The 15,769-nt window shown below is 28.5% G+C and overlaps 1 protein-coding gene across 1 annotated transcript; it reads right to left on the bottom strand.

Moving 5' to 3' along the window:
• Positions 1-845: 845 nt before the first annotated feature.
• LOC129988409 (uncharacterized HIT-like protein Synpcc7942_1390) lies at positions 846-10,874 on the bottom strand. The gene is made up of 5 exons (XM_056096633.1): positions 10,689-10,874; positions 9,723-9,860; positions 8,574-8,678; positions 4,190-4,262; positions 846-1,076 (listed from the first exon to the last, which is right to left on the bottom strand). The coding sequence occupies exons 1-5, from the start codon at positions 10,746-10,748 to the stop codon at positions 985-987; spliced, it is 468 nt and encodes a 155-aa protein (XP_055952608.1). The 5' UTR covers positions 10,749-10,874; the 3' UTR covers positions 846-984.
• Between the last annotated feature and the right edge of the window lie 4,895 nt (positions 10,875-15,769).

The raw sequence follows: 15,769 nt of genomic DNA on the forward strand, positions 1-15,769 counted from the left end.
ATCTTTTAAGTGTCATTTACATGCTCGTTGAATTGCTTCGTTATTAAAAGCATATATTCTTATTTTATCACCGATAATAATGCGTTTTAGAAAGAAATCATTTTGAGAAAGCATTGCTCGAACTACTTGAATACGCTGTTACTTTTGGAACAAAGTTCTTAACACAATTCGAAAAGCGATGTGTTGCAGTCCTAAATTATCTTTTAAAATTGCTTGATAGGAACCAAATGATAAAAAAATTTGTTCAGTAATGTCTCTTATTGTCAGACGATAATCACCAAGTATCTGATTTTATCACTATCTTGATCCTTAATAGAAATGGATGGTCTACCAGATCGCGGGTTATCTGCGGCCTATTCTATGCCATCTTTGAATGTATATCAATCAAATACTGTTGTTTTCAGATTAACAATTGTAACTGTGCTTTTGCATATTTCACATGCGTTTATAGCAGAAATTTTAAGACAAATGTATTTTCAGATGATAAAATGGCGTAAATTCCTAACTACTATAGATGTTTATAGAAGTCATAAAAATATTTGATGAAAGTTTGCAGATGATAGGTACTAAAGATGTATTATAAATCAATATTCCAGATATTTTTGATTAAGTATATTAATTGATATATTTAACTTAAAAATTATAGTCAAAGTTGTGTAAAGAAAAGCAAGAACTGATCGTTTAATATAACATATGAAATATACCTTTCCTAAAAACATGTTTCAATAAGAGCTTAAAATTCAAATTAAATAAATTTTTCTGATGCAAGTTTCAGCATTCAAAATCTGAAATATTGAAGATGGATGCTTGTTTAATAGATTAATGAACAATTTCAAGAAACAACATTTAGAAGTTAACAGTTTATTCAAAATCTTATAAATGTAACTAATTACATATAATAAACAAATTATTGCACACTTATCAAAAAATTGCAATTAATGAATCATTTTTGAAATTCAATATTTTTGATTGAAAATGCATCTTCTATCCAGGAGGCCATAACATCTGTCTTCCTCCCAAAACATGGACGTGTAAATGATAAACTGACTGAGCTCCATCAGGACCATTGTTAATGACTAAAAAAATAAAAACATTAATTACACTACATTAATAACACTAAAATACTACATTAATAACACTAAAATTAAAATGTATCCTTTCAAATAAAATGAAAATGTACACAGACATTTAATAAGTAAAGTAATACATACACAAGTAAGACATACATTTAAGTAACACATATATTAAGTAACACATACATTTTATGTACAATATGTATAATCAGGACTGAACTAAGCAATGCGAGAACTTTTATGCAATTTCAAAATCGGGTACTCTATTTCAATCTAATTTCTTATTTAAGCAACAGTTGATTTCAGTATTTTACCAAAATAATAATAATAATTTGAAGCTAGTTTTACACAAAATGGCAAGATAATTATAAAAATTTTATAATTCAATCTAAATATTTCTTTAATTATACAGGTAGTTCCGAAAATATCTGCCAATATTTTGAAGGGGAGGATAGAGGGGACCAAAATAAGCCTTTTTTACTATCGAATGTATGCCCGGAAATGGAGCGTTTAATTACTGGTTGCAAATCAAATACAAACGTCGGAAGAAAGACAGGCTCACGGAAATGCCACAAGGATCTGCTCAATAAGCGCTGTTTTACAGAAGATCTCAAACGAGCGAATACTAACTTCACACCGTCAACACATTGATGACCGTAAATTTTCGAAGATGCTGGACATATCCTAACATCCCTCCTCAGCAGCAACAGACAGTCTGGCAACAAAATTTTCTGGGGAGTCATTGGGGGTAGCATAAAATGTGTTCTTCAGATGCCCTCACAAATAGAAATCTAAACATGATAAATCTGGTGATCGTGGTGACCAATGAGGTCCACTTCGACCTATCCAACGGTTTGCATACGTCGCGTCCATGTAATTTCGGACATGTTTGCTGAAATGCATAGGAGCATCATCATGTTGGAACCAGATTCGCGGTTGAATGAACGCTGGAACGTCGGCCATCAATTCGGGCAATCTTTCGCAGGAAGATGGAGTACGTGCACCCGTCCAAGTGAGGCATCGGCAAGATGCAAGGTTCAATAAGATAATCATGAACCATACCAGCACAAACGTTTATGGAACATCTCCGCTAGAATGCATGTGGTCTTGTTGCGTGTATACTGTAGATGCCCCAAACATTCGAATTGTGGTCATTAAACACTCCATCTCATGCAAATGTTACTTCGTCGGTGAATAGTTCGTATGCGTTGAAGTCCGGCTGTTGCAGGTACCTAGTAGATCCTAACGATCCGATAGGATTCTGACTATCTTGTACCAAGTATATCTTGACTATCCTCTGCATGCACAGGATAGTCATCCATATTTAATGTTTGTACTCTCTATAAGTGAAATGGCGCATAACTTCATCATCCTATACATGCGCACGCCTCAGACCCAGGCTTCGCGAAATAGCTTTCGTGCTTGCAGCAGGATTCTGTTCAACGGCACGTAAAACACTTTCTTCCACGGCAGGCGTTCGGGCGGTTTTGGTCCGACTCACATCTCGCTGGCTTCCCGTGAAAGGTGCATTTTCGCCGAGCTGGCGGTGGACACGGTCAAACGTTCGTCGACTCGGCAGTTGTCTTCCGGTAAAAGGGCTAGCCTCTGAGAAGCTAGCCCGTTTCCGCCGGCTGCCCAATACATCAGACGGATATCTGGAAGCTCTGCGTTTGTAAAGCGATGCATGCTGTTCTAATCCCATCGACCAAATGACCCTTTATTCCCAGATGCTGTTCAAAAAATGAGCAATCTATTGGTGCTTAAACACATCATTTTCGAACACACATTCTATGACAAAAAAAAAAAAAAACTTTTATATATGTATTTTCTATCCCACTTTTTAAATATTGCAGATAATTTCGGAGCACCCTGTAGATACAGGCATGTTAAAATTATAAAACTAGTAAGTCATTAATTGGGAGGAATCTTTAATTATATAATTAAAAAGTTGAAAATATTTTTCCCTACTTTTCTTTTGAAATAAATTCTTTAAAAATATATCGAACACCAATCCACCACTCCCTCTAAGATGTTAGATTCTTCACTCATTATAGCAAGTAAGTTCAAGCATTCTAGATTGGCTGAAAATCAATATCAACTTTTCAAAGTTTTTTTTTTTTTTTCAAAAATCAGATTTAATATTAGAATTAGTAAAAATGAGACACTTGTAAATTTTCAGTACATTATTATATCATTGCAGAGATTATTGTTCCTTCATTGGCTTTGAATAATTGTAATAAGAAATACCTATGATGCACCATTTCATTTACAAATTTAGAAATATTTTTTTAACAACTGATCTACAAGTGAACATGAATATTATATATATATATATATACACTATGGAAAATACTTTAAAATTTAAATGATCCTTGATTGCGATCAATATATTTGAATCCATGACTTTTGTAAATCAAATAAAGTAGAATTCTGTTTAAAAAAAAAGAATGCACTTAAAAAATCTTTAGGCTTGGAGTAGCTGCATATTATATTTATTTGATAATTCAGTTTGCTTGTCCTTGTAAGTCCTGTCAAGTTTTTATAAGACATTTTGTGAAAAGCAGTTGTAAAGTCTTTATTTTATTTGTTTATTTATTTACAATTCTTATTCTTTATAATTTCAAGGAAACAGAGCAATTTTATCTTTTGCCAAGATTTCTTTCTTAAAGCTATTATGAGAGCAATGTAGTGAACCTATTAAGAAGGTGGAAAGAAGGCACACACACACGCAAAAAAAATCTGAGCTTATAGAAATACAGTCAACACAACTCAGAAATTTTAGTGAAACTGTAATTCAAAAGATTAGGAAATTATTGTTAGTATTTAATATTCGAAATTATATATATATATATATATATATATATATATATATATATATATATATATATATACATACACACACACACATTTACAAATAATTTATATTTATTGCTGCAAAATCATGTTATGTATATATATATATAATTTAACTAACATCAGAAAACATACCAGCCACATTTTTTTCTCTTCCTTATATGCTCAAGAATATCATTAATTTGTGAAAGAATGATATTTTTATACAAGCACACTAAATATAGGTTAATTTTTTGAACAAAAACTTAAAAATTTATCTTTACCTAATCTGTAACCATTTTCAAGTTTTTCTTGAACTGCTACCTGTTTTGCAACTTGAAGAAGATGGCCTAACAGCTAAAAATGTATAAAAAGACAATACCAAAATAAAATATTTGTTATGTAAATAGAAATATAACAATGAATATAAAAATATGAAGTAAGTAGAAGTAAAATTTTGCAGTCAACATTAAATTTAATTAAATTATTCTTTTAAAAATAAAAACGTAATCATTTGTACGTTGAATCTGTACTGTTGATAAAACTTAAGTAATGACATTGGTATTTTAGATATAATTTATTTCGAGAGGAATTTGTAATTTTATCCTAAATAATTCACATGTATATTTTTAATCCAGGGTAATATTAATAAAAAATACAGTGGATTTCAAATATTAATCCCATTTATAGTTTATTATACAACTAAGATAAGCAAAAGAATTAAACTGCAAGACAACTTTTAAAATTTTGAAATACTTTTAAAGAGTAAAATATATTTTTAAAAACCAAGTAATAAATATGTTAAATAAATTCATATTAAAAGAACCAAGTTGTCAAAATTAATTGAATAATAATAATAATAAATATCAGTTGAAAGTTTAAATTCAAAACAGTTATAGGTGTTCACCATAAGGTCCTGGGAACAATATCAGGGTGCTTTGATCACTCAGCTCATAGTCTTTCAGCATCTTCAGATATGCATGTCTCATAGTCTACAGATATGCATGTCTCATAGTCTTCAGATATGCATGCCTTGTGTTTATCAGCATCAAATGATAACAGAAGAACAAACATATGCTGTTTTATATAGCTTCAGAAAAAAAAAAATCAAATATTGTTATACATGCATATCTGCATTTTTCAACTCTTCATACTAATCAATCAGAGAAAATTTTGGGATGAGTCATCATATTGTTTGATATTCTTGCATTTCTTGAAGGCTTGCATTGAACACTTATAACTGTGTTGAATTTAAAATTTCAACAGCTATTTTTATTATTTTTGATAAATAGCAAGGCAAAGTTAGTATATTCATTTATAAATATCGTGCATAAAATATGATTAGAGAAATATCTTTGAAGTGAGGAAATATTAACTGCAAAATATATAATAGACATAATACAGATGGAATCAAATCCCAATAGAAAACTGCATGGAACTATATAAGATATTCTCAAATTAAAAATATTTGGTATTTTAGCTCACAATCACATTTATGCAGGGTGCATAGCGTCATGAAAAGTGTTTAAATTTGAAAACCATTTTTAATCACCTTCTTAGTGCTTAATTTTTTAAAAAATGTCCTTAAAAAGTGCTTAATTTTGTCAAGCACATCGAAAATTTTTTGAGGGTTGCCAACAAGTATTAAGATTAGACTTTTTTTCCCATTCCTTCTTCAATATTGTGCATTGTTGCTTGTTTATTGAAATATTGGGAAGGTTATCCCGAAGGAGCTATACAAAATACTTACTATGTCATACTCAAAAAATGTTCAAATTTCAGTAGAATTCAAAGATAGTAAAGAATTTATTATGCCTAATAAATGTATGTTTGATATTTTTATGTGTTAAGAAAAAAAAGGGGATTGGTCTAACGAGTGGAAAATAAGAATACAGCAGGAGAATCTGGTGCACCAAAGAAATATATTGAACAAAGGAAAGGCCGCTCTAAAAACTCTTACAGTGAAGAAAGAGCCTTTAGCCCATTTCACATTCAATCCTTTATTTCATTAATAATGTCTCGAACAACCTATTAAAGTCATTTTACTGTACTATACTGAATTTTAATTCCGTGCTGTGCATAATTCAGCTTATTGATTGCATAAAATCTAGTATGGTGAAATTTTAACTTGAAACTATAGGTTTTCAATGATCATGATTTCTTCCACACTTTTTCTAAAGTTTCCCTCCATTTGAAAATTTTTATTTGTTAGACTTATCTTGACAAATTTTAGTTTTTATATATAAAAAAAATTAAAAAATAAAAACTTTTATTTTTCGGTGGGGTAGGGGTTAGATTCTATCATTTTTTTAATGATCTTCCACATTGTAATTCTTACATATTTTTCCCCCCATTGAAATCTCTCTATTCATATAGAGGTTTATCCCAATGGGCAGAGCCATGTGCAGCACAAACTACTGAAATTACTAAAATGACATTTAGAGAAAGTTGCTTCTTTGGTATAGAGGCCTGCTTAGAACAGATATGGTTTAGAACAGATTTTTCAAAATTTTAATTAGACCTTTAATTAAAAAATAAAAACAGAAATTTAATATGTTTTCACCAAAACATCAAAGCTTATTATCACACAAAAATTATTTTTATATCATTTTAAAAGGTGGCTTTTCAATGATACCAATTTTGTTTGAATGAATTTTTTAAAGTTTAAGTAATATTTGGAAAATTAGTTTTGGACACAATTTGTAACAATGACTTTTATTATAATAAATTTCAAAAACTACTGTTGCTTCATAGAACTGTGGTGAAAGCTTATAAGCCAGTTAACAGCTACACTACACAAGCAATTTCTTTTGTATTGTGGTCATGTTACAAGGCTGCAAACCACAAGGTCCCAGGTTCTATCCTCGCTCATAACAATCTTCCACATACCATTGAGTCACATTAAACATGCTAACATTGTGATAAAAAAATGCTTTCTTTGATTTAATTTAAAACTTTAAAGCTGTTTACTGATTATTCACCTTGGTAAGTGTTGTTAAATTTTGAGACACTGGGATATATTATCAAGTGCTAGCTTCAAAAATAATTTTAAAAAATTAATTAACTATAATTATTTTATTTTCATTTTACTTCTAACCAAAGAGCTGGTGTATTTTTAACTTCATGAATTTGTTTCTGTTACTTACAAGAACTAAGAGTTGTGAAATAATTTTCATTTTTTCACAAAATATATCATGTTTTTTTGTAATTTTTTAAAAGCTGAAGTAAGAAAATTTTATTTTTGCATATAGGTTAAAAAGCAGGTTTTTATTAATTTTTCAAAATTGAAACATCCCCAAAAATTCTTTAATAAATTTTAAAAGTATGAAGCGATAAAATAATTTTTTTTATAATCTGAACAGTTCTAAGCTATTCTGTAACTCTTTTATATATATATATATATATATATATATATATATATATATATATATATATATATATATATATATATATATACGATAAAAGGGATGATTTCAACTTTAAAATAACAAAACTATGTAACTACCATTCCAATCTAAACTCTAAAATTTTCAAAAATCTAATTTTCTCACAAGTTAACAGGATCAAAAGGGTTTGCAATAATAAAAATTCTTATATTGAAACATCAAACAACCTCCTTAAAAATTTAATTAAAAATGAATTTCCTAGAAATTACTGTAATGTCAATTTTTTAATTAAACAAGGTATGGTTTGGGATTAATCCTTTGGCTTAAATAAAAATAGAACTTTCCTTGCATATTGGATTACTCAATAGATGGTGCTGGGAGCCTACTTCTGTTTACATAATTTTTTAAAAACAGGGAATCACAATCAATAGTTTAAAGTTTTCTTGACTGTTAATGGTATGTACTGGCCTTTTCGTTTTTATTTTTTAATTTTGTGCTATTGTTTGTTTTTATTGTTATTTTTGTTATTGTATTTTTACTTTGTTGTGACTAATTTCTTCTTATTTGTTGTTTTATATTTCCTTTCTGTTAAAATGGTATATCTCTTGAGCATAATTTCAGGGGATTTTCAGGTCACGAGGAATCATTTTTAGACAAAGTCTGTTTTTCCTCACAGAAAAAATCCCTTTCTTTGAATCCCTGCCTGAGGGTGACCCTTGAAAAAGTCTTCAGGCCGGATTCTTTTTTTATATTTTTTTATATTTTTTATAATTTTTTTGATTTTTGTTTTTCCTATTAACTTGATTCTAATACTTTTGTATATATATATATATATATATAAAGAACAATTTGACCTAAAAATGTTTTTTATAAAAAAATTAGATCATGGCATTGTTCTATCATCAATTTTTGGTAGTTTCACAAATTTTATGATGCTAGCCATCCTAGGTAGCCTTTAGCTCTTAACTTTATAAGACTGCAAATAAAATGTTCTAAATTGCTAAATATTATGAGTTAGCATAGGAGCAAATTTATACTTCTCATTAAAGACATGTCAGATTTTATTTCTTGCTGCATATATAAAATTTTTGGTTTTGCTGCATATATAAATTTTTTTCTTGCTGCATTTTATAAAAATCAAATAAAAATTTTTTGGTCATCATATGCTTCTACATCACTGTCAACATTTTCATAAATGATGTGTTCATCCAAATTAATTGGTAATTTATTAGAAAATGTTGAAAAAGATTCCACATTTAATAAATAAGTTATTAAGACTAACCTCTGTATCTCCCGGAGAAGCATCACTCAAAGATGGAATCAGTTTTCGGGGAATAACCAGAAAGTGCTTTGGAGCCTGTGGTGTAATATCTCGAAAAGCCATGCACTTGAAAACATAAAATATTAGGATGAACACAAATATTTTTTTAATGGATCACACAGTAAATATGATTAAATTCTTATTTTAAATAGAAAAAAGTGTTTTCCACTCATGAAATATAAAAATTATCAGATATGATAAAGGTTAAAAAAATACTTTTTACTTAAAAAGCTTTTAAAATTACGTAAAGCAGCTAAGAAAGCTAGATTATTAGCTCAAAAGAAAAAGGATGAGGGAAAAAAAGGAAAAAGAAAGAAAGAAAGAAAAGGAAAAAAGAAAAAAAAAAGAACTAAAGAAAAAAAAATGATTTACGTGTTTGGGCAGAAGTTGATGATGATGCAATAAACCATTTTTTGAGTAAGTAAATATGAAAGCTTCCCTACATGAGAATTTACTACACCTTTATATTTAATGATTCATTTTTTTTATTGATTAGTCATATTTCCATGCATCTATATATATATATATATATAAAGGATCTTTACAGATAAGGAAAATGAAATAAATAAAGTAATTTTAATTTAAAGATAAATTTTCCATAAGAAATTTATTAAAAAAATTCCATAATAAATTTATAAAAATTAACAATCACTGAATTAAGATTATTTTATACTAATATATCTAGATCAGGACAAACATCTAATGATTAATTTTTTATCAGTTAATCAGAAAATTATTCAAATTAAATAATAAAACTCTAAATTAAGTGATACTGACATGCATCATTGTGAGTGAAGTATATAAAATTGTAGTCTTTTATGGTTACAATGCACAAGATATTGTTAGGAACCATATATTTTTAAAAATAGAAATATTTATAACTATCAAATTATTCATCCCTTTTGAAGATTTCAATATTGAAAGTACATATAAATTGAATATTTGTCTATAAAATAATTATAAGATAGTAAAACGTTGAGTTTTATCAACAAAAATATAAACCACTTTGAAAATTTAGGAAACTTTAATATGGAGTAGAAAGAAATAAGAATTAAAAATAATGATAAAAAAAAGATAAAATCAATATTATTTTTTAGAAATTAAAAGTACCTTGTCATCTTCATATAAGATATCAGCAGGTATACTTTTATCTAAAATTTTGGAAAAAATTGTGGGCTTAAAAGATGTTTTTGAAGCTTTTACAGCTTTTGAAACTTCGCTTTCAGCAGAACACATGGTTCTAACAAACTGGAAAGAGAAAGAATTTACATATATATATTGAAAATTTCAGCTGTAAAACAACTTTTCTTTACAAAGTTAAAAATAATTATTATTCAAATATTTCAAAAGGAAAAAGCAATCAAATAATCTACAAATTTTAAAAACTCTATTGCAAAAACATACTTTTAAAATACCAGATTAATTCAGACAATTGAGGTAGCTTAATTAATTCTACTTGGAATTAGGTTATTTTGTAAGTCATTAAACAAGAGACAAATGTCTTAATTGAAACAATTGCTCCAAATTAACTTCTAAAAATTCTATCACATTTTATTGGTACAGCAGTTCGAATTTTCAATACAGAAACAAAAATTTTCAAACACTGCAATTCTTCATTTCATTCATAATTTTTTTAGGACAGATGTGGACTAATTACATCCACAGCATTGGAAACATTATTTCAACATAATTATAAAAATGTGCATATATAAAAAAAATTTTCATAGCAATACTTTTTTCAGCCATAATCAGGTCTAAAAAATATTGTCAACAAGCTTGCAGTAGTATAAAATGCCTGCAGTTTTAAAATTTAAATATTAGACCACAAAAGCTAAATATCCCTTTAATTCCAGATTGTTTAGAAAATAAATATTTCATAAAAAAAATATTGAACAGTTGGATTTATTCTCACTTCCCATATGCATTAAAATTTACAATGCTGAAGTAAATCATGCAACTTCAAAGTTTTTAACAAATAATCACTTAAGAAAATAAAACAATATCAAAGACACTATTTTTTGTGTTTAGATAAATAAGGAAAAAAAAATTAAAGTATAAAGATATCACTTTCATTACCAAGTTTCGACAAGCGTTCCATATTAATAACTTTTGAGCAAATAAAATATTTGTCTTCATTTTATTACAGAAAAAAGCAATCACTTCATTGCAGCACTTAAGTATTCTTTCCCCTCCTTTTTTTTTTTAGATATACTTTTTCTGCACGGCCAACGTTACACACAGAGCTAATTTTTTCGAAAGACATAGAATAGGAAGGAGTCAAATTCGTTCATTTCCCTGTTCTGGACTTTTGATTCCGGGTTCGACCGCAGAGCTGGAAATGCATCTCGTTCTCAAGTCTGGATCCGGAATTCAACTAGTATTAAGGCTCAAACTTACTTTAATAATAAAGTTTTTAATATTAAAATTTTAAGATTTATTAAATGAATTATTTAATAAATCATTATTATTAATAGCATAAATTTAATAAAATTAATTATTTTAATGTTCGTCTTAATTAATTTCATTTGCTTTTTTTCATTTTTTAAAATTATGATTAATAAAAATTTTCCTAAGAATAATTAATATTCTATTCTTCCATTATATGAATTTTTTATGAATATACGTTATTATGAACATATGTTACTTAATACAGTTTTCAATATTTTGACGACGACACCAGACATTTGAAAACTGTATTGTATTCATCTTGTATATGAATTTTTATGAATATATGTTACTTAATACAGTTTTCAGTATTTTGTCAATGACACGAGACATTTTTAAACTGTATTATATGATTTTAAATGCAACTTTTCTATAAGTTTATTTTTATTTTCCGGAGGCAGTTTATTCATTGTAACGTTCAATTACAAAATTGCATATTTCTAATTAATTCAATTCAATCTAATAAAATCTCTAATCTAATCTGACTAACACCATATTCTACAAAAGTGCATTATTCAACATCAAAAAGTTTTAAAAAACTTCTTGTAGTTATTGGAAATTAAGTGTCAATATTCAGAAGTTTTAATTTGTTAATAATCTATTTATAATATTTTATTACCATCGACTTGCCTACTAATTTAACTATCACCAAAATCTAAGCAAAATACAGAACTTATTTTAATACGTCAAAGTTGCATTATTTTTTATTCCGAAAATAATTTTTTTTGTTTTTGTTTTCTTGACTATATACACTGCTATTAGTATTTTTTTCATCTTTGGACCGTCTTCTGATAATTCTTGTACAAGTTTTTCCGCATAACATTTTTTGAAATTTTTTCTTCTGAATAATGAATGTTAGTGGATTTTAAACAGGTGGATTCTCAGGAATAGAGTCAATCAAGATCGACTCTTTATCTCATAACTTTTTTTGCCGCCATTTTACAGAAAAGAAGTAATTCGGAAATTTGTTTAAAAATTATTTTCATGTCATTGACGTCAATCACGCCGCACCATTCTTGAGATAATTAAAGTCACTACCGCCACGAGAAAAACCCTAGTAACCCTAAAAGTAGGGGTCAATTGTAGAGATGCATAATCCACGATTTTTTGAATAACAAATAATATTGCTATTGTTATTTTTAAATATGCGTTCCAAATATCTGTTATTTCAATCATATTATTAATTAAAAATTATAACTTAATATTAAATATAAAATTTATTTATTGTAAATAATACTTAATTTACTAATTTAAGTAACGTGTGATTGAATTAATTTATCTGTTTCAGCTTACTTCTTAAGTTTTACTTTTTTCTCAAAACTATTTATTTAATTTATTTATTAGAGTGAACCATTTTCTCGAAAAGGTGAGTTAAAAATATATGTCATTTCTTTAAAATGTTTACTTTAGTCCTATATTCTACCAATAGATGGCGCCAGCAGTAAACAGAATACATGTAATCAAAGTCAATCAGGTCACGAGCAATTAAAAATTATCTGTATGGAATAGTGTATCATCAAATACGAATATCTGTCACTCCCGTAAAGTGGAGCGGTGATTTCGCACTTTTCAATGAAGCCTCGCACTTTCCGGTGAAATCACCGCTCCGATCAATTTCAGTGATATGCAATTCAATGATACGATACGATAATTCCAATTACCGCTCCGTTCACTTTCAATCCAATCACAGATTTCTTTCGAGAGCTTCCATTGGACAGATAGTATCGATTGTTACTTTCCAGTGAAGTCACCGCTCCGGCAAATTTCAGTGATATCGTATCGATTGTTACTTTCTATCGTGATCCAAAACCTGTAATCGAAATATCATCAGTAAGATCGTATCAAGGATTTGAATCACACCCGTCTTTGAAAAGTATTGATCACTTGTATTTGTGACTTTTTGATATTGGTTACGTAATAACCGCTCTTAAAATATTCGTCATCCCTAGTCACTAGGAATGGAAACGAGATATTCTATTACATTTTGGAGGAGAAGGAAATGACTGTATTTCATTTGGCACAAATAGAACCGGTTAGAAGTCTCATTTTGCTTTATACAGTCTATGCCTGACGTACATATTTTGTGATTTTCTGATCAATTCTATCATTTACGGATCTTTGTTATATATAATATATCTGTAAGAAGTGCTACGGATGACTGGGTAACCAATGTTGGAGAGTATGTGATCTTCCAAAGATTGTGATAAATATTTCATAAGTTCTTAAAAGAATATGAAACAAATAAATATCTTTAATTTTGTTTATTTATTGATTTGTTTCTATTTTAACTTTTTGCTGAATTTCGTGCTTTTATTTAGATTAAACAGTAACACATTTATTATCAATTAAACAGTAATACTTTCTAATTTTTTCCCCCCTGACTTTTAGTTTATTATTTGAAACTATCATTTTCATCTAATTCAAAACTTAGAAATTCTAGTGTAACAAAACAAAACAAAAAATTCTAGCTTTAAAAAGAAAGTTTTCCTCTCTTAAAATCGCATGAATCTTCAAGAAAATATCAAATTATTTTGTTATTATCCAATGGTTTTTATTTAATTGACGGCAGCCTCAGGTCTTTAAAAAATTCAGTACAAACGTAATAGAAGAAATGTCGTTGAATTCTTTTTTATGCAAGACATTACTTTTCAAATTAAATAACAAGGAATTTTTAAGTTTATCTACAATTTAATAACAAAATTTTATTCAACTATCATATAAATACATCTGCATTAGCACAGCCGAAATGAGTTTCTCGCCTAATGAAGCTCGTATAGTTAGCCAAATGTTGTGGTCAGTTTTGTGCCCACTTCCCTACTTTCTTCGACTCGTCTAATTATTGCAACTATGTTCAGGGTAGAGATGACGAATATTTTACGAGCAGTTATTACGTAACCAATATCATAAAGTCACAAATACCAGTGATCAATACTTTTCAAAGAGGGATGTGATTAGGGATGACGAACATTTTCAGAGCGGTTATTGCGTAACGAATATCAAAAAGTCACAAATACAAGTGATCAATACTTTTCAAAGAGGGGTGTGATTCAAATCCTTCATACGATTTTACTGATGATATTTCGATTACAGGTTTTGGATTACGATAGAAAGTAACAATCGATACGATATCACTGAAATTTGCCGGAGCGGTGACTTCACTGGAAAGTAACAATCGATACGATCTGTCCAATGGAAGCTCTCGAAAGAAATCTGTGATTGGATTGAAAAGTGAATGGACCGGTTATTGGAATTATCGTATCGTATCATTGAATTGCATATCACTGAACTTTATCGGAGCGGTGATTTCACCGGACAGTGCGAGGCTTCACTGGAAAGTGCGAAGTCACCGCTCCACTTTACGGGAGTGACCGATATTCGTATTTGATGATGCACTATTCCATACAGATCATTTTTAATTGCTCGTGACATGATTGACTTTGATTACATGTATTCTGTTTACTGCTGGCGCCATCTATTGGTAGAATATAGGACTAAAGTAAACATTTTAAAGAAATGACATATATTTTTAACTCATCTTTTCCAGAAAATGGTTCACTCTAATAAATAAATAGTTTTGAGAAAAAAAATATAAGAAGTAAGCTGAAACAGATAAATTAATTCAATCACACGTTACTTAAGTTAGTAAATTAAGTATTAATTACAATTAATAAATTTTATATTTAATATTAAGTTATAATTTTTAATTAATAATATGATTGAAATAACAAATATTTGGAACGCATATCTAAAAATAACAATAGCAGTATTATTTGTTATTTAAAAAATTGTGGATTATGCATCTCTAGATGTGATTCAAAGCCTTGATATGATCTTACTGGTGATATTTCGATTACAGGTTTTGGATCACGATAGAAAGTAACAACCGATACGATATCACTGAAATTTACCCGAGCGGTGACTTCACATGAAAGTAACAATCGATACGATCTGTCCAATGGAAGCTCTGGAGCAAAACAGAAACGGAGAAATCTGTGAATGGATTGAAAAGTGAACGAACCGGTTATTGGAATTATCGTATCATTGAATTGCATATCACTGAAATTTATCGGAGCGGTGACTTCACTGGAAAGTGTGAAATCGCCGCCCCACTTCATGAGAGTAAACTTGACTTTCCGATATTCGCATTTGATGATCCAATATTCCATAAAAATCCTTTTTAATTGCTTGTGACCAGACTTTGCATATATTCCGTTTACTGCTGGCGCCATCTATTGATAGAATATAGAACTAAAGTAAACAATTTAAAGAAATGACATATATTTTTAACTCACCTTTTCGAGAAAATGGTTTACTCCAATAAAGAAATTAAATAATTAGCTTTTAAAAAAATCAAATTTAAGAAGTAAGCTGAAATAGATAAATCAATTCAATCACACGTTACTTAAATTAATAATTTAAGTATTAATTACAATTAATAAATTCTATATTTAATATTAAGTAATAATTTTTAATTAATATGATTGAAATAACGGATATTTGGAACAAATATTTAAAAATAACAATAGCAAAATTATTTGTTATTCAAAAAATCGTGGATTATGCATCTCTGGTTCAGGGTTTTTCTCGTGACGGTAGGTCAGTATCAAAACCATACACGATTGATTGAATTTCATCTGCAAAGGATCTTTGCGTCATGGTCGTCAACACTGCCAAACCGGATGAACCTGCGCAATTCACACGAAGACGAAAAT

Source organism: Argiope bruennichi, chromosome 10 (assembly GCF_947563725.1).
Source record: "Argiope bruennichi chromosome 10, qqArgBrue1.1, whole genome shotgun sequence".
Taxonomy (NCBI): domain Eukaryota; kingdom Metazoa; phylum Arthropoda; class Arachnida; order Araneae; family Araneidae; genus Argiope; species Argiope bruennichi.

Bases quoted from the DNA above. Each gene is read 5' to 3' on its own strand.
- LOC129988409 (XM_056096633.1), bottom strand. From the start codon at position 10,748: ATGAAGACAAATATTTTATTTGCTCAAAAGTTATTAATATGGAACGCT. The intron at 4,263-8,573 runs GTTAGTCTTAAT...ATACATTTTTAG, and splicing joins CTTCTCCGGGAGATACAGAG to CTGTTAGGCCATCTTCTTCA. The intron at 1,077-4,189 runs GTAAAGATAAAT...TTATTTTTTTAG, and splicing joins TGAAAATGGTTACAGATTAG to TCATTAACAATGGTCCTGAT.